Genomic DNA, 22,243 nt, shown 5'->3' with positions numbered 1-22,243 from the left:
CTAGTAGGGAAAGAAAATTAACCCCTAAAATGCTAGAACTAAAGGAACAAGAAATATGTCAAAAGGAGAGCAAATTCATCAAGCTATATGAATGCTGGAAAAGGGAAGTTAGAAGTACGCGTGATAAACTTAAAACTGATTGCACTGAAGACGAGTTAGCTGACATGATGGATGCTGTAGAGGGGCTGGAAACGCAAGCTAAAAATGCATATGAAGACATACGATTGAAATCAGCACCTCTCCCTCAGATTCGAAGAAAGATTGACTCTTGTACAGCAGTAACAGCAGATTTGATGGGTCTAATGAAAGTGCGTATGAGTGAAGTGGGTCAAGAAGAGTTTGATGAAAAGGCTGAAAATGCTAGACTTCACATGGTGCTTGATAGAGAGTGTGCACAGTCCATATTTGTAGCATCAGTGATTGAACGAACAGCCCCTAGTTACAAGTCAAGCTGTTCATCAGAGCGTCAGAGCATTACCGTCAAAAGAGCAGAGTGTGCTGCACAGTTAGCCGCAAAAGAAGCAGAAATACAAATGGAGGATGCAATAGCTGCTCAAAGACAAGAACTTAAAAAATTGGAAAATCAAAGAGATCTGCAGGTAATGGCTGCTAAACTAAGAGTGTACTCTGAAGCAGAAGGGAGCGAAACTCATGACAGAGGAGTAGGGCTTGTAGAGACAACTGGTCCTTTAGTACCACCTGACATAAAGAGAGGGCAAGCGCGCAACAATAATGTTGAACAAACAAACACTGTCAAAACTGAAACACTGTTAGTACAAGCCCTACATGATTCAATGGCCCTCACTAGACTTCCCGCTCCTGAGCCCTCTGTTTTCTCAGGGGATCCACTTAACTTCTTAGAGTGGAGTACAAGCTTTAAAACATTGATAGAGCGACGGTGCATTAACGTAGCAGACAAATTATTTTATCTGCAAAAGTACATTGGTGGCGAGGCACGATCTGTGTTAGAAGGAACCTTCTTTAGAAAGGATGACGAAGCTTATGACCAAGCCTGGGAGACACTACAAGCTCGCTATGGTCATCCCTTTATAATTCAGCGTGCATTCAGAGAAAAGCTAAATAACTGGCCAAAAGTAGGCCCCAGAGATTCAGGAAAGCTAAGGCAGTTCAGTGACTTCTTGTCAGCATGCAGCAAAGCCATGCCACATGTGAAGGGATTGCAGGTGCTGAACGATTGCGAGGCAAATCAGAAAATGCTTCAAAAGCTTCCAGATTGGATTACTTCTCGTTGGAATCGTCACGTAACAAAGCAACTAAACCAAAGGGAAGAATATCCTACATTTAAAGAATTTGCTGAGTTCATGGCGCAGGAAGCGGAGATTGCCTGCAACCCCATGACGTCACTTAATGCTTTAAAACATGTGGAAGAAAAGCCCTCTCGAGATATTAAGCGTCCACAGGCTAATGCATTTATCACAGACATCAAAGCAACAGATAGTGCCCAAAAGAACAGCTTTAATGAAAATAATGTATCAAACACATCCCCAAACTCAATCAAATGCTCATGCTGCGGTGAAGGTCATTCCATCCACAAATGCCAGACGTTTGCCAGTAAGCCTGCAAAGGACAAGAGACAGGTCATCTTTGACAACAAACTTTGTTTTGGCTGCCTTAGGAAAGGGCATAACTCGAAAGACTGCAAACAAAAGGCTACCTGTAGAATATGTAAGAAACGTCATCCAACCGCATTACATGAAGACCGTCCACCAGCAGATAGCGTTCCAAATGTTAGGCAGGTTGAGGAGAAAACATGTTCTCTGTCTTGCTGTGTAGATAGAGGTGATGGTGGGAGCACATCTATGATAGTGCCCGTTTGGATTTCTTCAACGAAGACGCCTGAAACAGAGAGTCTTGCATACGCTTTACTTGACACTCGGAGTAGCAACACCTTTGTAGATCAAGAGGTGTGCCAAATGATAGGAGCAAGCACAGAGCCAGTAAAGTTAAAGCTGACCACTATGATGGGAAAAGACTCCATTATCCAGAGTGCAAGAGTTAGCAGTCTTAGAGTCAGAGGGCTATCATCCAAAGATTGGATCAACTTGCCGCCTGCATATGCCAGAGATTTCATTCCCCTTGAGCGCTCCCACATTCCCACACCAAAAACTGCTAAGAGGTGGAATCACCTGAAGGGAATAGCACCGGAAATACCAGAGTTAATGGACTGCAAAGTGGGACTTCTCATAGGCTATGATTGTTCCAGAGCATTAGCTCCACGCTCAGTTATTACGGGAAGAGACGATGAGCCATATGCCATCAGAACCGACCTGGGCTGGAGTATTGTCGGAAAATCATCTCAAGGTGCAAAATCAACAGAGGTCACTGGCCTGTGCCACCGCATAGCAGTCAAAGAACTTCCACCATTGACACCAGCTACCGTAATCAAAGCCCTTGAGTTTGACTTCAGAGATAGCAACCCCCGTGAAAAGAGCATATCACAAGAAGACATACACTTCATGCAGTTGCTGAACAAGACGGTTCACCAAAACGCAGACGGGCACCTGGAGATGCCATTGCCCTTTAAGACACGCCCACAACTGCCAGAAAACAAGAGGCTAGCACTGGTGCGGCTGAAGCACTTGAAAAGAAAGCTTGAGAAAAACTCAAAATTCAAAGAAGATTACACTAAATTCATGGAGGGCCTATTCAATGATGGTGATGCGGAAAGGGCTGAAAATGAACTAGTGCCAGGAAATGTGTGGTATATCCCACACCAAGGGGTTTACCACCCAAGGAAACCAAACAAAATAAGGGTGGTGTTTGACTGCTCTGCCAAGTACGAGAGCACAGCGCTGAATGATCACCTACTGAGTGGACCTGATCTAGCAAATGGCATGACAGGCGTTCTTTGCCGGTTCCGCAGACATTCAGTCGCAGTCATCTGTGATGTCGAAAAGATGTTTCATAGGTTCCATGTAAGCCCAGACGACAGAGATTTCCTTCGTTTCCTTTGGTGGGAAGGTGGGGATACGAACGCAGAGCCAAAAGAGTTTCGAATGAAGGTACACCTCTTTGGAGCTACATCCTCGCCTGGCTGTGCAAATTACGGAATGAAATATCTTGCGAGTCAGCATGAAAGAGAGTATCCTGCAGCAGCCGAATTCATCAAGAAGAACTTCTATGTCGACGATGGCCTAGCCAGTGTGGAATCTGAGGATGCAGCCATCCAGTTAGTGAGAGAAGCACAAAGTCTGTGTGAAAAGGGAAAACTGCATCTACATAAGTTCATTTCAAACAGCAGAGAAGTCCTAGAGTCAATCCCTGAAAGCGAACGGGCAGGTGGAGTTCATGATGTGGATCTCAGCCACGGAGAGCTTCCCATTCAGACAGTGTTAGGAGTAAGGTGGAGTGTAAACAGTGACAATTTCTCCTTTAAAGTCAGCCTGGATGAAAAACCAGCGACACGTCGGGGAATCCTCTCCACTGTAGCCTCCGTGTTTGACCCCCTGGGCTTTGTGGCCCCCTTTCTGCTGCTGGGGAAGAAAATACTGCAGGAGATGTGCCAGAAAGGAGTGGGATGGGATGAACCACTGCCGAGAGAACTAATGCCACGATGGGATAACTGGCTGAAGGATCTGGAAAACCTGCCAAGCCTTCAGATACCAAGATGTTTCACTCCTATTGAAGTTGGAAAGATCCAAAGAACCGAACTGCATCATTTTTCAGATGCGAGCTGCAATGGCTACGGCCAGGCCTCGTATATCCGAGTTGTAGGTGAGAACAAAGTGCACTGCTCTTTAGTCATTGGTAAGGCTAGGGTGTCACCCACGAAAATTGTAACCATACCTAGGCTAGAATTGACCGCTGCAGTTGTCTCCTCAACAGTCAGCAGCATGTTAAAAGAAGAGCTAGAGCTTCATGTGGACAAAGAATATTTCTGGACCGACTCCCAAGTGGTCTTGGGGTACATTAACAATGAAGCCCGTAGGTTCCATGTTTTTGTAGCAAATAGAGTAGAGAGAATCCGAGAAATAACTGCACCTTCCCAATGGTGCCACGTCAGCACTGATCAAAATCCAGCTGATCACGCCTCCAGAGGCCTCAGTGTGAGCGAACTGATTAACTCAAACTGGCTTACTGGTCCAGAGTTCCTGTGGGAAAGGGAGATAGTCACACCAACGTTAACTCCAGAGCTCATGGTGGGAGACCCTGAAGTAAGGACAATACACGTCTTACACACACAAGTAGAGAACAAAGAGAGTTTTCTAGTCAGGCTTAAGCGCTTTTCAAAATGGCATACTGCCTTAAACGTTGTAGCTCGGATCCAGCGGTTAGCTAAAAGAACCAGAGAGACTGGCCCAGTCAGTGTTGAAGAGAGAAGAAGTGCCAGTCTGGCTCTCGTAAAGCTGGCACAAGATCAAGCTTTCAAAGAGGAAATACAAATGCTGAAGAAGGGCAAACTACCATGTAATCATCCGTTATATCAACTTGACCCAGTGTTGCAAGATGGTGTTCTTAGGGTGGGCGGGAGACTAAAAAACGCCTCTTTACCTCTCGATCTGAAGCATCCAGTAATTTTGCCAAAAGATGGAGTGATTACTCGCCTTGTTTTGGATTACTGTCATGGAAACACACAACACCAGGGCAGAGGACTAACTCTAAATGAAGTCAGAGCTAATGGATACTGGATTGTCAGTGGCAGCAAAGTTGTGGCAAGCTACATCAAACAATGTGTTACATGTAGGAAAGCTCGCAGGCCGACAGAAACACAAAAGATGGCAGATCTACCTGATCATCGTGTCGATCCGTCTCCACCATTCTCTTACTGTGGAATGGATTGCTTTGGTCCATTTCATGTTAAACAAGGTCGTAAAGAGCATAAGAGATATGGCCTCATTTTCACTTGTCTGTCATCAAGAGCAATACATCTAGAGATGTTAGAGGACATGACAACAGATTCCTTCATTAATGCCCTCCGATGTTTTATTGGTATTCGCGGCACAGTAAGACAAATTGTATCTGATCAGGGGACAAATTTCGTTGGAGCGAAAAATGAACTGGCAAAGGCCCTGATGGAAGTGGACAAGGAGCGACTAGCTACTTACCTGTCTCAAAAGCAGTGTGAATTCATGATGAATGTGCCAAATGCCAGCCACATGGGAGGAGTATGGGAGCGGCAAATTAGGACAGTAAGAAGCATCCTAAGCGCTGTTCTTGCACAGAGTAATGGCCGTTTGAATGACTTTTCTTTGAGAACATTCCTTTACGAAGTAATGTTAATCGTAAATAGCCGCCCACTTACCACTGATAGTATAAACGATCCCAACGCTCTAGATCCACTTACCCCTAATCATTTACTTACCATGAAGGCCACTGTTCCACTTCCTCCTCCAGGAAAATTTGTAGCAGAAGACCTGTACGCCAAGAAAAGGTGGCGCAAAGTCCAATACCTAGCTGAACAGTTTTGGGGGAGATGGAGAAAAGAGTATTTAGCAAACATTGCACTCAGACAGCGTTGGCATTCTCCCAGGAGAAATGTAAAAACTGGAGATGTAGTCATAGTGAAAGAGGAAGGAGTTCTTCGCTGTGAGTGGAGACTCGGCAGAGTAACTGATGTATGCAAAGACAAAGATGGCCTGGTCAGGAAGGCCTCAGTGCAAATAGGAAATAGGAGTCTAGACAAAAAGGGTCAAAAGCTTACTAGTCCAACAATACTTGCACGTCCCATTCATAAGTTAGTTGTACTCATAGAAAGCAAATGAGATGTTTTGTATGTAGTTCATTTAAAACCCACATGTACAACTATAATGGGAAATTGAGAAGGTTATGAGTCTTACAGATGTTCAAAATTGATTAAGAAGTTACAAGATTTATTTGAATGTGTCATAAATCATAGTAACTGGTGGGAGTGTAACTGTCCAATAGACAGTGTGAACATTACAGTGGTTATAAATATGTATTTACAGTATTGGTTTATTTCATGGATTTATTCATTGGTTAAAATGATTCTAAGATGTACTTTAAAAAGAGATTGTGTCATGTACTATTACTTTTTGTATTAAAAGTTTGTTTAAATACGGGACCTAACCAGGGAATTATGGGTACAGCGCCAAAAGAGATATAAACCAGTCACGGACTCATGAGATTCAGAAGAAAATGGACTTTGCATCAGGTTTATGGCGCTAACGTTGTCACGTTGTTTTCTGAGTATTATTAACGTTACAGTTTTCATAGAGTGTGAGAAGGAGAAAATAAATATTCAAAAGACATCAGTATGAAGCGTGGTCGTTTATTAAACCTGTGCAGCTACATCGAAAGAGTCGTGGTGAAAAGGTTGCACTTGTAAGGACATCCCACCTAACAAAACGTCAGAGTGGGCGTACACATTCTGGTCACAATCTCCACCATCTCTCTTGGATTCAGCAGTTGACGTTTCTCATTTTTGCGCACGCGTTCATCTTTACACCGATTTCTCCGATAGGCTACATGAATGTCAACTGGGAGGTGGATGAAGGTACCATGTAGTGTCCATGTTATTTCATTGAATAAACTCGAATTCACTGCTTGTGACATGTCTGTTCACCAACGCTGCACGATGTTTTTTGAAATTATATTATGATGTAAATTATAGCCTCCTGCATTCTTGTGCAGATGTCAATTGATTCTTTCATCTAAGGGCTTATCCAGGCTGCTGTCACAATTCAACGGACAAATCACAATCGAACAAAACCTACGTTAAAACGTTGGGTTGTTCGCTGAACAAGTATCCGTACTTTGTACGGTAATGTAAGCTACAATGAGAAAGGCATTCTTAAAACATGTGAAACGGTTTCCGTGGGTAACCAACGTAACCCTCTATGGCTGCTTATTCGCCGGCGGAGACGTCGTCCATCAGTGGTTTACTAGAAAAGAAGATATGGATTGGAAACATACAAGGAATGTCGCCGTGGTTGCTTTCAGCTTTCATGGTAACTTCAACTTCTTCTGGATGAGGTTTTTGGAGCGACAATTCCCTGGCAATTCTGTAAGAATGGTGCTACGAAAACTTCTGTTGGATCAGACCACCGCAGCACCCCTAGCAACGAGCGTATTCTATACGGGTGAGTAACCTATGGTATGCGGTCACTCACTACACCGGCGAGTCACGCAAGTTAAATGTTAACGCTGGCTATCCGTCACACTGTAACGCTGTGAACTTTACCGCTTGGGACACATTTGCCGGTGTTACCTAATAGAGGTCAAGAAGAAAACACAATGGGACACATCGACTTGGCATTTCAAAAAGCACCTGTGCCAGCTTCTCTACTAATATCCCTCTCTGCAATGTTGTAACCTGATCCTGTTTCAATGCAGTTGTCTTTTTTTCATCAGGTGTAAGTTTTCTAGAAGGAAAACCAGATATTTTCCAAGACTGGAGGGAGAAGTTTTTCAATACATATAGGGTAAGCATATCTGAAAGTTATTGAGTGAAAAGTGGAACGTTTTAACTGTAACCTTAGGGGGCCCCTACAGACTCGAGTTAAAGGCTGAAAGAAGGAACTGAAAGCTAAAGAAAATCAACTGTACCTTGACACAAGATCTCTATCTGTCTTAACACACACGCACACACCTGCACACAGGCCTACATTTGTATACACATATTATTATTTCAATGGAAATAAAACAATTGACATGGTTCCTGTGTTTCTTTTTCAGACTGGCCTCATGTACTGGCCATTTGTACAGGTAAATAGTTGACCAACTAAACACCCTGGTTTTGACACTAGTCTAGACTCCTAACACACCGTTTATGCAGTAGGAATAATTGTTGGTTAGTATTGGGAATGAAGGTTAACAAACTGATTAATAGTGTCCGGTGTTACAAGAACACTGAAATGCATGTAAAGTTCCAGCTGTAATCAAAGTGACAAGTCCACCAATGAGTACAATTTAAATGTCAAGTTGAACGCTGGAATTTGTGTAATATGTGGATGGAAGGATGGAATTTTTTACCCAATTAAAGGGCCCTTTGACTGTTTGGTTTGGGTGTAACTGGTGTTGTGTGTGCCTACACTCACAATCTTGCCCGTACCTGTTCTTGATCCTCTTGCCAACAGTTCCTGAACTTCGCTCTGGTTCCACTCTACCTGCGCACTGCCTTCACCGGCTGCTGTGCGTTCGTTTGGGCCACTTTCCTGTGCTTCTCGCAGCAGAGTGGTGACGGGACAGCGATGTCTGCCCTCGCCTGGTTAAGAGGTCCAGCCCCTCCGACAGACGTATCAACACAGAGTGCAGGAAGCGACAAGTAACCATGGAAACACCACAAACAAAAACCTCAGGGAGATATGTTTGTGGAGGTGTGTGTGTGTTTTGGTGTGTGACAGAGAGATTCCTCCCAAAAACTTTTTTCATTAGCCTCACAGGTAAGCATCATGAATGCCAGACTGACTGACTGATGGGCTGACTCATTTGGTGCTACGATATACAAAAACATGTTTGTATGGTAGATATATATCATGTTTGTATGGTAGATTTATATCATGTTTGTATGGTAGATATATAATCATGTTTGTATGGTAGATTTATATCATGTTTGTATGGTAGATATCATGTTTGTATGGTTGATATATATCTGGTGAAGCTCATACTTGAACATTCTGCAGCAGAACAGTTGCAGGCTCTGTTGTTGTGATGACATGGTGCACATTGTGATGACATGGTGCACATCATTCAGATGTAGTATGTGGTCTTCCTCTCTGTAACTTAGAGCACTATTTTTTGCTCTTTTAAAACTCAACTGAAGGCATCATTCTCATAATTTATGAAGACTCTTTGTATACACACAATCACTGTAGAGATACATTTCATCTAGCCTCTTCTGTGCTCATACTGAGGCTTAGGCTTATATGGGTAGGTATAGTATGAGGGCCCAATACAAAAAGGAGCTGTTTTAGTGTTTTAATCTATACTACTTTCTCCATTTTCAGTTAGCTTTCTTTTGTTGTGCTCTAAAGAAACCCCATTGATCCTGGCTGCCACATTGAGGGTTTCTTTGGGATACTGGGTCTCTGCTCCCCACTGGAATCAATCATTAGTTTATACATAAGTCAGTGAACTTTGATTTGAGGCAATCATGATGTAAGAAGATTTTGTTGGAGAATCAGTTACAATCTTATCTAATCAAGCTAGCCAGAAGGCTCGTTGGCAAATGTGTGCACTGTAGGTATAAGTGGGTAAATTAATGATTAATTGTTATTTTAGCCAAGTATGACTTGACGTTTTAAGGACAATAGACGATAAGGAACCTACCCCCTTTCTGCATGAAATAATCTCTTTAATATTCACTTTGATCTGAATAGAGTTAGTGATACCAGAGTAGTAATGTTTTAAGTCTATACACCATACTTATTTAAAGTCTGCGTATCACAACCCTTCCGGTCCTTTCACATGCTAAAACATGTTTTCAGTGTCACTGTAGTATGTTTTTGTTGATAATCAGTCCTTCATCCTTCCAGCTTGTGTAGACATATACATGTAGGTACTTTTTTCCAGCATTGTCCATTAACTTGCTGTTGCTGCTTAATGTGTCCATAGTGAAAAATTACTGTATGACCTTCATATTCAATGTAAAAACTTAAGACTTATGTGGAAGTTTTATGAAGAACTGGAATGTCTATCAGTCACTTGGGGAATTTGCACAGACAGGGAATTTTATGCACATTGTGTAGATGAATGGTAGAAAATTTATGTATTTCCATCAAGTGGTCAATTTCCAAGGGATCAATTTATTAATTTTTGTGCAAAACTCCTCTTATAGATACAGTATATTTTTCTGTAGAGTATTTATTCTGAATAATTCAGTAATGTATTGATCTATTGAAGTTGTAATTGCTGTGTAAATGTGTGGTTCAGGGGTATATAAATAAAATAATAAGATATGATGTCCATAATTTTTTTTATTGGTTATATGGGAAGCCTTTGATGTGTAAGGCATCCAGACATTATTTTTTTTTCATATCCATGATTGAAACAATTTCGTATGGGCTTAGGGTAAGATTTCTTTTTCATTCATTCTGGAAACAGAACGCACCTCTTTAAAGCATGGGTGATTAAATATAAATAAGCGGCCTCGCTATCGCGTACCCCTAAGCCACTCCTCGGTACCGCTGGCTCGGTGATGATACTGAAAACCCTGAAATGCGCCGACAGACCTGTTTAATCATACTTTGTAGAGACACATCAAAAATCTAGTTACGGTTAGCCCACACCACCACGTCCATATTGTCTTGTTTTTCAAACCTCCTGCTCCTCCTGGATCTCACATACCGTTGTGCGCATGCCCGCTGCATCCCTCAACATCCCAGACGTCAAAGAAGCCGTGTTTCTTACCAGGGTAGAGGAAAATGATCAACCCGGTCCGGTGGAGCGCACTGAAGGCTTATTTCGCCTGAAAGACACACTGAAACAAGTTGCAAGCTTGTGAAATAGAACCATAAGGACTGAACTGAGATTTTTTTCTGACATCTTGGATTAATAATCATGTCTGTGTCAACTATGGAATTAAAGAAATCAATTTCGGACACAGAGAGAACGTTGAAGGGCTACGGCGCTGTACAAGAGACCGAATGGAACACAGATAAAGGTGAGGGTCATATGTTGGTTTTCAAGTCTGATTGGCTTGATAGCTTATGTTTTAGGGACATTTATTAGGGACGTTATTTTTAAATCCCACTCATGTTGTAGAAGTGTGCGTTTGAAGCTGATTGCAAACCCCCCTTTGCAAGGGTATATGCTCTTTTGTCCGGCAAATAACACATGCTACTGTGTGGGGCTGTTCATCTTAATTCTAGATTTGCATGTTGCCTGCAATGGATATTAGTGCTGTCCACTGTCTGTGATCCAGTGACACATATAGCACGTCACTCCACCATGGTCACTAGGCTTTCAATCAGGGACCCTAATTTTGGAGAGACAAATCATATTTCATTTTGACAGAATCTGAAAACGGACGGAAAGACTAATATAGTGCAGGGTAGCTTCATCGTCAGCCATCATACACAAAGGAAACAGAATAACATACATCCTGTATAGATTTTAGAAAGAGGATTTCAGAGGAAACCAGAATGGTAAACGTAGCTTGTTTCACGGGAGAGGTTCAATAAACCATAGATTTTTGTAGTTGCCTTCAACTAATCACAGTTTGAAGGCACAGTAAATAACTCTTTTATGAAGATCCCATATCTTCCAGGCTTTCCCTGTGGATGAACTCTTGAAGGAGCAAAAGGTGATATGGAAAATTATTGAGAACCTGAATAATCTAAAGTACCATAGGGACAAACGAAGAGCATGTATATTTAAGAACATAGAACCATAAGAAGACTTGTATGGAGAAACCTCAAGAGCCTGGTTTCTAGGATGACGTGTGACATCCTATTTGATAGAGAGTAACCATAACATGAAATCAGAGATGGTCCAAGTAGAAAGACCTGGAGATTAATTCCGATGTTCAGTGTGAATAGGAGCAGCTGCCACTATTTTTAGCCCCTCTCTCTCTCTCTCTCTCTCTCTCTCTCTCTCTCTTTTTTTTTTTTTCTCTCTCTCTCTCTCTCTCTCTCTCTTTCACTCTCTACCACACACACAAACACACACACACAGACACATACACACAGCGTCACACCTAAAGAGCCTCACGTCATGTATTGAATGAAGACAGACATATATGCATGTGTTCTAACCCAAACACACACATACACACAGACACATCTTAACTAATCACTGAATCATTTTGAGTTTGCGTTGTTTTTGGACCCCTGACCAGCACAGACATGGGTCTCATAATTCTGTATGGAATCCTCAAATCCCAAACATTTTACAACATTCTATAACAGTGCTCTACACACAACAGTGTGAGTATGAATGTCAGTTGGAGGTCTTTTGCATTATTTTCTCTTATAGCGTGACCTGCACCATATCCATTAAGTACATATAGGCATATTAGGCAGCTGAGCTCTGCCCGCTCACTTTGTGTCTTTTCCTCCCCTCGCAGTCTACTGTCTCCACTGTGGGACGCCGCTGTAGTCTCTCTACCTGATCTACTTGCAGAAACCCGCCTACACCTACCCATCCCCACCACTACCATGCATTAATTATACCATGCTCATGATATATCTACATATTCGGTGCTTACCTATTAACCCGTAACATAAGAAATTGCCACCATTGAGACATTTTAATTGTTTTGGCTTGAATTGAAATTATTCTATGTTATAGTACAGTACCATACCGTTGTGTTTGTAGCAGACAAGTTGCAACTTTAAGTAAAAGACTGCATCACCTCCTGAGCTTGCAGCTGTAAATCACGACTCGTAAATGTTGGTGTCTGGTAACATTCGCTAATCACTAACTGAAAAGATTCAGCTGAGAGGCACCTGTACGTTTTTTTGTGCTGTCTGCAGTTGTAAGGACTTAGCTTATAGCTCAACCCCAATAGATCAATAGAAAATGTTGTTTTGTTTTTTTACGCTTGTACCCTCATTCTATTGGCTTTAAAAAAAAAGAATAATAACAGACCTTCTCTTAAAATGGGGCATTTTTATTTACGGGTGTACTGTACATGTTCTCCTGAGTCCACAATTTCTTTATAGAACTGCACTGAATAAATGACCCAGCAGGGAAAAGAGGCAGTTTTGAAGCTTCTGTGTGGATTTCATTATTAAAGTTTTGGCTGATGGCCAATTAGATCCCCTGGTCTAGTCACACTAGCCTTGAGTGGGCAGGTTGATACGGTTGACTGTGATGGTATAAGGGCAGTATATACATTATGAGTGTGTGTGTGTGTGTGTGTGCTTTGTGTGTGTGTGTGTGTGTGTGTGTGTGTGTGTGTGTGTGTGTGTGTGTTTGTGTGTGTGTGTGTGTGTGTGTGTGTGTGTGTGTGTTTGTGTGTGTGTGTGTGTGTGTGTGTGTGTGTGTGTGTGTTTGTGTGCTTGCGGACAGAGGTGTATGAGACAGAGACAGTAGAGCAGATAAACGAGAGAGATAAAGAGAGAGAGAGAGAGAGAGAGATTGAAACACAGACAGAAGATTGGCCTGGTACGTGTTTTCTTATTATGAAACAGTGCAGCACTGACTGGAAAACAGACTCAAGCAATACTAAAGGTGCTAACACTCTGGGTTACGTATTTTCAAGACTGATGAGACAACAGAAAGGTATAGTTCATTTGCTGACACATCCCTTATTCCCAGCGAACTCTGAACTTTTACATCAGAGACACAGGAAGCCATAGCATTTAAAACAAATCAGTTGTGTTCTTGTAATGCACTTGGTTGTGCTATTTAAAGTAGGCACCTATAGCCTTGTGTTCTGTATAGACTCAATGCTGGTAGCGTGGATTCAGTGGGGGAAAAAACCATACCATATCCCAGTCTGATGTCTGCAGAGCTATTTAAAATCTTGCGCTGAGAGCGTCCGGAAGAGAGGAATGTAAGAGATGACGTCCACCCCCTATCTGTTGGCTTCACGCTCCACACGGAGGTCTGACCTGTCCTGTCAGTTTGTGCTGACTAGCCAGACACAGGACTGGAGGCTTTTAAGCTTACCGTAATGGAGGAGACGCGTTGACTCTCTTACAGCGGGCTGGCAGTCATCTTTACTTATGTGTCGTGTGTTCACCCGGGGCCTCGGCCTTTGACTTCCCTTTGTCAAATTCACAAGAGCAGTCTGCTCAGAACACCTCTTCCTGTGTTCGTGTGAGCTTACTGGCTTTTGAAAGATTTTAGTGTTTGGTAGATTTTCAAAAACCTTCATTGGCTTTAGTGCATGCATGCCACACACACGTTGTAAATGTGGTTTCAGCTAAGTCTAATCAACACTTTTAAGACCAGGTCTGATGATGTACTGGTGCTTTCACGCGTGGCAAAAAAGCAGTTTGTTAATTGCCAGTCAGTGTTCTGTGTTCTTGACTCCAGTGTTGAAGGGGCAGCAGGGCAGTGCTTATCTTGTCCTCTGGTTCACTGGAGCAGAACATTTATAATTGCCTATTGTGAGAACAAAAAAGGCAGGCAGGCTGGCTGGCGTGTCTTGTTGCAGTAAAATGACACAAAATAGTTGTTGGTGCTCTGGTCACAGGAGACACATAGAGGCTGGCACACTCACAGCCGCGTCCTTAACTGTGTGGGCCTCTAAATATTAAAATATTATTGTGCCCTAGGTATCTATTAGTGTAGGTACAGGCCAATCTGATTGCCTTAGTTGGCCAATGCTGACATTGAAATTGATGAGGCGCGTTTGTTTTCTCGGTTAAGCGCATTCTGCTGCTTGTTGAAAAGAGTTAAGACTGTTTTTCTCAGTCGCATTTCTCAGATTGGAATCGAAATTCTCAAAACGTGTTAGTTCAACCTCCACATATTCAAGTCACTTGTGCACATCTCAACAGCAATTTCATATTCTTTTGAACATTTTGCAAGTGTTTTTGCACATTTGTGCAAAAAAGGTATGTACAATTATGTACAAACATGAGTGTAAACCCCTTACAGGCCACCAAGCCAGAGGATTCAAGAAATATACCAAAAGGACTTCAAAGGTGATGAAGCATACAACTGTGATGGAGGACACTGGGAGAGACTGCAGCTGCAAAGGCTTTGCTTTGAACATGATGTCCATGCTTGTGTGTATTCCATGTGACAAACACAGATGAACAGCATTTTCATCAGAATGGGTTTGATCAAGTCAAACAGCCACAGTCCATCTATGGGCAATTTAATCAAAATAATCTAAGTTCTATTTCACACTGTATTTATCGCTAACCCAAGGACAGCGCTTTGGCCAGCCTTACCCCAGACCAGGAGTAGAGTACATTATAAAGGCTTGGATGTATTTCAAAACAACAAATCCCCATTGTGGGTAAGTGTAAAGAACTCTCCCACCATCCCTGCTTAGGGAGAGTCAGCAGCTCTCGTGTGAAGGCTGGAATCACATGACTTCAAAACAGCCTCCCTTCAGTCAGGCATCTGTTGGCCAGCCCACGTAAATATCAGTCTTCCAGAGATACTCTTCCTCTCATCCTCCACTGAGCTCAAGCCTATTATATATCCCCTGGTATCCCTTGTTAAGGTATATTACACCGGATGGTTTCTTTACCTTAGTAACTACTATGTAAGTGTACAGAAGAGACATAAACTCAAATACATTGTGAAATGTATCATAAAATGAAACACATCCATTTTACTAATTTCTCACGCTTTTTCTACACTTGTTCCTTGCAGTAACAGCTTCATAGTGTCCCGTCCTCTGTCTTCATCTTGGCCTCACCATTTGTCAAACTAGTTTGAGGGAGGGTGTGTCTTTCGTCTGTATTTCGTCTGTCCTGTCCTCTCTGGCTGACCAAATGAGTGTTTCTTAGGGTGAGATCCTGTGTAAGTCTGACTGGGGCAATTTAGTTCCAATATGCAGAGTACACCAGACTCCTGAATCTTTAAATGTATGGTCGCCACCACAGAAGCTATTAGTCATCGTTGGCTTTTTCTATATAACACGTGAACTATCCCTGGAAAACTGGTTCCTTTTTTCTATGAAACAAGTGAACTATCCCTGGAAAACAGTTTTTTTTTCTATATAACACGTGAACTATCCCTGGTTCATTTGAAGTTCGGTGCAGGGACAGATAAACCACCTTTAACATTATCTTCTGTCTCGTCCCTGTCTCCCCAGGCCAGGGAGACGTGTCCATGGCCGAGAGCACCATGTCTCCCGACGAGATCGAGGTGGAGATGGCTCGCATCCAGCGCCTCAGGGAGGTCCTGGTGCGACGCGAGTCCGAGCTGCGCTTCATGTGAGTCATCAGCGCAATGTCATCACTGTCACCGCCCACATCACCACGGCAACATCAAGCCACGTCACCCCTTTAAGTGCTTTGGCGTGGTGCCCTCCCCCGCTCTGATCAGTAATGTAGACATTGTTATACAGACAAACACTGACTGCATGTTGACATATAGACTCTTTGCATGCGGGTATTACGGTGAGGTATTCGGTTTTTAGCATTTTCCCTGCAGTTGTATGAGTGTATTGTTCCTGTGAACGTTACATTTACATTTAGTCATTTAGCAGACGCTCCAAAGCGACGTACAAGGGAGAGAACAGTCAAGCTAAGAGCAATTTTTTTTCAAGAAATAGAAAACGACATAGAAAAAGAAAAAAAAGGGCTGGACTGTCACTGCTTAAGTGCAAGTTAAGCCAAGGTGACAATGAGGAAGGGAGGTGCTCTCTGTTGATAATGTTGTGTGTAAGAGTTGGAGTCCCAACTGATGGGGCGATGAAGGCTTTTTAGTTTTGTTTTGTTGCCTGGTGCATGGTGCATGGTACAAAACAAACTGCAATTGAAGTGTAGTGAAGTGAAGACACACACACACACACACACACAAGCACACACACACACACACACACACACATACACACACACACACACACACACACACACACACACACACACACACACACACATAGACACACACACACTAAGCAGATGGAGAGACAGAATGCAGAAGCTGCTGGAAGCAGTAATAGGGTACATGAACAAGAAAGAGAGCGAGAGAGAGAACGAGGGAGAGAGGGAGACAGAGGAAGAGGGAGAGAGAGAGAATTGGAGGGAGCGATGTAGAAGGGGAGGGGGCCGCTAAAGGGGGAGGAGGTGGAAGAGTGTGGATGAGTCATCTGCTGTTTTATCGCACCGAGGGTGAGGTCCCTCGTTGGCTGTCACCGCAGAGCAGAGGCAGGAGGAGGAGGAGGAGGAGTGGAGGAGGAGGAGAGGTGGAGGAGGAGAGGGGTGAGCAGAGGGAGGACTGGACCTGGAAGCTTCAGTGAGCTCGGAATGAGAGGGAGTGACAGGCGCCATGCCCCCCTGTGACAGCGGGTGATTCATCTCCTCTCACCTGGTGGCCCTGAGCATCCAACATCTGGGAAGATTAATTTCCTCCAGTCTGTTTATATCTGTGAATATTGAAAACATTCATTCACAAAGCTGGGCTAATATTACATGGCCACGATGAGGGATTGCTTCACTGCTAAGTCGTGCTTTAGATAGATGGGGGAACTTTAAGCACGAGGACCCGGGACTGTCAGGAGCAGTTGAGACTCAAGGTTGGAGATGATATAAGACACATGTCAACTGTGGTAATTTAGAGCTCGGGGGGAAATGAACTAAAGACGCTGGATATGAAACTGCCTAGGGTTTCATGAATATGGAGAGCAGCTCAAAGATCAGCGTCACACACTAAATTAACTCAAGATGTGACCTTCTACTTAGTTCTGGTTTGCAATCTTGTAATTCCACTACTATTTTTTGATGTGCAAAACAAACCTACTGAAAACCTGACCAGAGTGTCACGTGTCTGTCAGCCTTACTGCTTAAGCCATATGCATACTCATAAAGAGGTTATTAAGTATATACTTTACATACTGAACGTGTGCCCCCGGTGTAGGCAGCACAGAGAGCTAGCGAGGTTCAGAGAGAAGTCTCCTCTGAAATGGAGATGTCAGTGAGACTAGTGACAGCGGAAAACATACGCAGGCTGACAGCCCGGCAGACATCATTTTAGGGAAGCTGAGATCATCTTCCGTTGTTGTTGTCGCAGGATGGATGACATTCAGCTCTGCAAAGACATCATGAGCCTGAAGCAGGAGCTGAGGAAGATCGTGACGGTGCCAGGTAAGCTCACCATCACTCCTTCCCTCCCCCCCCCCAATAGGGAAGAATACAAATAGGAATGGTTCAAAGGCAGCTGCTCTGTCAAAGGTATTCCGATGTAATCACTCTCCGAGCCAGAGACAGATAAACTCTTTCAAGTGCACACGTCTGTCAGCGGGACGGAAAGGACAACTTTCTCTTTTTCTGTGAAGGACGGTTATACACGGACCTGCAGCAATAGATTCTGAGGTCTGAAAAAGAAAGTACAATACCCTGTCATTACCACCACCATCACCTCAACCACTCCAAACCACATATAACAAGCTCAATGCACCTAAAACCGTAATACTGCTGCTATTCCTACCACCTACCACTGGGTTCCCAGTGGCCTCCACTTTAACCGACGGCCACAGCCTTTATGGCTCCTCTAAGCCGGCCCACAGCAGTCGCACTGGTCTCTGGTCAGCGCAGGCCATGATTGACAGTGCATAGGAGAGGAGAAGCCCAGGTTGAATTTGAGCGTCCAAGTATTAGTGTTTGGGAGACGGCGGCAGGCGGTGGCAGCAGCAGCACTGGAGCTTTGGGTGTGTGGAGTCGATAGACTGTGTGGGTAGCTGCTCACTCGCTGGGAGGCCAGCCAAGAAGACATACACCTGCAGTGAGGCTAGAGAGAGATACACTGTGTTTATGCAGACATAGAAGATGAGAAATGGAAGCACTGCTACCCTACGGAAGGAGTACAGCTGCAGTAAGCTGCCATTCCCATTTCTGAGGAAGGAGTCACTTTTTGAATATAGTGTGTACGCTTGTTTTATTAAAACAGGTTCCCCTGCACCCCCCTGTGAGAGAGTCAGAGACCACAGGAAGCTGCTGACTTTGCTCTGGATGTCCACTACTAGCACAATCTAGAGCCGCTCTTCAGCATTGGCCTAGTTTGACTCTCTCCTCCCAAATGATTGTGACATTGGGATGAATGTGCTCCTGTGAGCCCTAGGTGATGACTGTGACATTGGGCTGTATGAGCTCCTGTGAGCCCCAGGTGATGTCTCTGGCCCTCAGAGAGCCAGTCCATCAGAAGGAGCCGGTAGCCTTTCCTTTTAAATAGGGGAAAGAGCTGAGGGGGCACTTTCTGATCTCTCGGTGTTGGTAACATGGCTAGCTATTCCCCAGACGGAGACTGCATTTGTGTGTGTGTGTGTGTGAGAGAGAGAGAGAGAGAGAGAGAGAGAGAGATGAAGGTCAAGGAAATAAAGAAAAACAATAGTAAGCAGGCCCAGTGCAATCAGATAGATGCAAACTCACACAAACAAACAGAGTCTATTGTGTTGACCTTGCAGAAAAGAAATTGCTTGCACATCTGTCAAAAACCCATTTATCCTATAGTGCCATTTCCATAGACGTACTGCAAAACCAGTGGAGGTCACACTATAGATCCCAAATAACTGATACACTCCTAAGGCATAGACATTATAGTATAGTCAATGGCTATCGGTCATAATGGGCATATTAATTAAAGGGGTTTTAAAATGGGCAAAAAAACCTTGATGACAGTGAATCTCTCTCTCTCTCTCTCTCTCTCTCTCTCTCTCTCTCTCTCTCTCTCTCTCTCTCTCTCTCTCTCTCTCTCTCTCCGGAGACCATAATGGCTATCATAATATCAGGCAAACATACTCTATTGCACATGATATCATTACATCTAAACACGGCTATAGCACTCAGATCTTGTATCATTTTTCATATTCATATTTCATATATATTTTAACTCATAATGGCTAGATTTAGCTGCTCTGACCCATCTGGACGGCCACATGCAGCGACTGTCTCTGCAGTTGTAGTTAACAGCGACTGTTTCTGCAGTTGCAGAGAACAGTTAACAGCAACTGTCTCTGTCTCTGTAGTTATAGTGAAAGAGAACAGTTAACAGCCACTGTCTCTGCAGTTATAGTGGAAGAGAACAGCTAACAGCCACTGTCTCTGCAGTTATAGTGGAAGAGAACAGCTAACAGCCACTCGGATGCTGTGCCCTCCTGGGCCTCTGTAGCCTGATTAAAACATTATTTTAATCAGCCCAGCCATAAAGCCCTTGCCGCTCGGAGATGGAATTAAGTTAACGACTCCCATTGGCCATATCTGTACTGCCTCCCGAACACCCACCACAATATATCAAGGTGAGCCAATCCAATTAGTGAACAATGTACCCTCGTCTAGCTGGTATAAAAGGCCGGCCTTCTGGAGCATTCTCCCTGTAGCGTTCCTTTCTTCTTTCTGCTCCTTTCTACTTTCTACGGTTTCTTTTTTTTTCAGCTCTGAGACCATGCGTCTCTATCCCATCCATCACGAGAGCAACTGAGACAGACTTAAGACCTGCAGCGTGGAGAACGCAGCTGTTTCTCCGTCGAATTTAATCACTTTACGCTCATACAGTGATGCTTCAGTGGCTCTTACATACGTATATAAATAGCTTTAAGGAAGACAGTATGGAATATATTTGAGATAGTAGCAATATTAGAGTCTGTTGTTATCTGAAGAACACCCTACACTGTGAGATGGCGATAAACTAACCCTAACCCACACCACACCACTTGTCATGTGTTCCCTGAAGAGAAAGATAAGACCAAGAAGCAGCGGCAGAGGGAGGAGGAGCTGATCCTGAAGGTCCATCAGCTGGTGCAGAAGCGAGACTTCCTTGTGGATGACGCGGAGGTGGAGAGATTACGGTGAGAGAAGCTTCACAGGACAGGAGGGCGTGATTTGTAATCTGGCCGTTATTCTTTGGAGGTACCCCTGTCACACTGTGATTACGTGTAAGGGATGAATCCAGGGCAAACTGTTCCAAATGAATCACCCTATCTAAAAAAAGACCAAACTGTACTAAAGCGTGACTTTGTTTATCAGTATCCTGTAGTGCTTGCGTATTAAGGGAATTTTCAGTGTTAACCTCCAGATAGTCATGTTATTTTCTTGTGCTGGTTATAAGATTATTTTCAGGGGACCAATACAATATTGTGTTATTCCTCATGTCCTCAAACATAAAAAACTACCATAATCCAGATTTTTAAAAAAAAAACTGACTTATCCATCGAGCCTATGTTCTTCCGACTATCTCCCAAATACATTCTTGTACAGACCATAAACCCTCAGGTCTGCTTTGACACTCCCACTGATGCTCCATCCTGATCTCCTGTAAACTGACAACTCTGCAGGCGCTTGGGGACCTGGCGTCCAGTAAGAGCCATTGATTTGTGCAGCCCGGGGTTGGTGTAATGACCTCCTGTAAAAGCTCAGACTAATGACTCCCCCTAGCAGGATCAGTGAGTCACAGATCACAGGTGCACCTCCCCGTTTAACCTCCATGGCAGCTCCCCTGTCACTTACAATATTTATGCTCATATCATATTTATTTTCTCTCCGACAACCCACAAGTACCCTGTGGAGCCTAACGGCTTTGGGGGAGTTTAATGGAGTCAGGGAAGGAGGGGTGGTTCTCTTGCTGCTTGTTGTCTGGTGAGGGTATGCTCAGGGAGGAGGGTGGGGGTGGGTGGGGGTGGTGGTGGGTTAGGGTGGGGGACTCTGCCAGACCCTGCGGCCTCGGTCTCGGCCCGCACCCAGGGGGGCTGTGAGTCATCCTCGCTCTCTTCTCCTCACACCCCACAGGGAGCAGGAGGAGGACAAGGAGATGGCCGACTTCCTCAGGCTCAAGCTCCTGTCACTGGAGAGGCTCGCCAGAGTGGCAGAGGGTGAGTGCTGCGCCGCCGTGCCAAAGCGTTTGTTTCTCGTTTTAATAAGGATCGAAATGAAGGAGAGGAGGAGAGAACACATTTTACAAACCCAAATGTGTTCTTTTAAAGAGAGAGGAGAGCACATTTTCTGCACCCAAATTTTCAAAGAAGTCTCTGCCTTTCTTGTGCCTTCTAAGTCACTGCGCATGCTACCCTAATATACATGTTTACGTCATCTTCTGGGCGCTTCATGAAGGCTGCCTTTTCATTTGTCACAGTGGCTGAAAGATGATCAAACGTAGCACCCTTCCGGAGATGCCAAGTGTCTTTAAGCAGTCACAGCACACCAAATCCAATCTCTGTATTCAGAAAGGCAGAAATATGAAGGAAAGGAAAAGAAACATTTGATTGACATGATCAGGGACATCAAAGAATAAATAAAGCAACCACGATAGGAAATTTTGAAATGCTCTTGAAATCCACTGCACCTCATATATCAACTTTCACTTACTTGAAACAATGAAACATGTCAAGCTTATTGGAGCTCTGTCACCTTGTTTCCTCTTTCACAGGTTCTCCCAAGCCCAAGAGATCTGTCCCAGAACCTCCACCCAACAAGCCCTCCGTCATGAAATCCAGCGTCACTATCATCAAGGACTGCTGTGGTGCCACCCAGTGTGCCGTCATGTAACAGAAAACGCCCTCCCTTCACCCCCATCCCCTTGCAAAGCCTCAACCCCCCCCCCCCCCCCCCGGACCTCTCACATAACCTCAGCCCATCTCCTCACACTGAGAAACCTGGGAGCTCAAGTATCCTGCCAGAAGTGACAAAGCAAAACAAGCAGACGGGGAACGTGCCCACACCAGTGGCGCACTGTCCGAGGCAGTAGAGAAAATGTTTATCTG

At 44.0% G+C, this 22,243-nt stretch overlaps 2 protein-coding genes across 2 annotated transcripts; both read left to right on the top strand.

Annotated features, from left to right (window-relative positions):
• Positions 1-6,757: 6,757 nt before the first annotated feature.
• On the top strand, positions 6,758-8,249 carry LOC308369585 (mpv17-like protein; the record flags this gene model as incomplete). Its single annotated transcript, XM_080844082.1, has 4 exons — positions 6,758-7,061; positions 7,333-7,403; positions 7,657-7,686; positions 8,058-8,249. 4 exons carry the CDS (start codon positions 6,758-6,760, stop codon positions 8,247-8,249), a joined length of 597 nt encoding a protein of 198 aa, XP_080700208.1.
• Positions 8,250-10,479: 2,230 nt separating this feature from the next.
• Positions 10,480-22,028, top strand: bmerb1 (bMERB domain containing 1; the record flags this gene model as incomplete). Its single annotated transcript, XM_080850762.1, has 6 exons — positions 10,480-10,582; positions 15,647-15,767; positions 17,566-17,639; positions 20,221-20,335; positions 21,273-21,355; positions 21,910-22,028. The coding sequence occupies 6 exons, from the start codon at positions 10,480-10,482 to the stop codon at positions 22,026-22,028; spliced, it is 615 nt and encodes a 204-aa protein (XP_080706888.1).
• Between the last annotated feature and the right edge of the window lie 215 nt (positions 22,029-22,243).

The sequence above is a fragment of the Sprattus sprattus genome (assembly GCF_963457725.1).
Source record: "Sprattus sprattus genome assembly, chromosome: 1".
Taxonomy (NCBI): domain Eukaryota; kingdom Metazoa; phylum Chordata; class Actinopteri; order Clupeiformes; family Clupeidae; genus Sprattus; species Sprattus sprattus.
The sequence above is the reverse complement of the archived record's forward strand: the minus strand, read 5'-3'. Positions and strand labels throughout refer to the sequence as shown.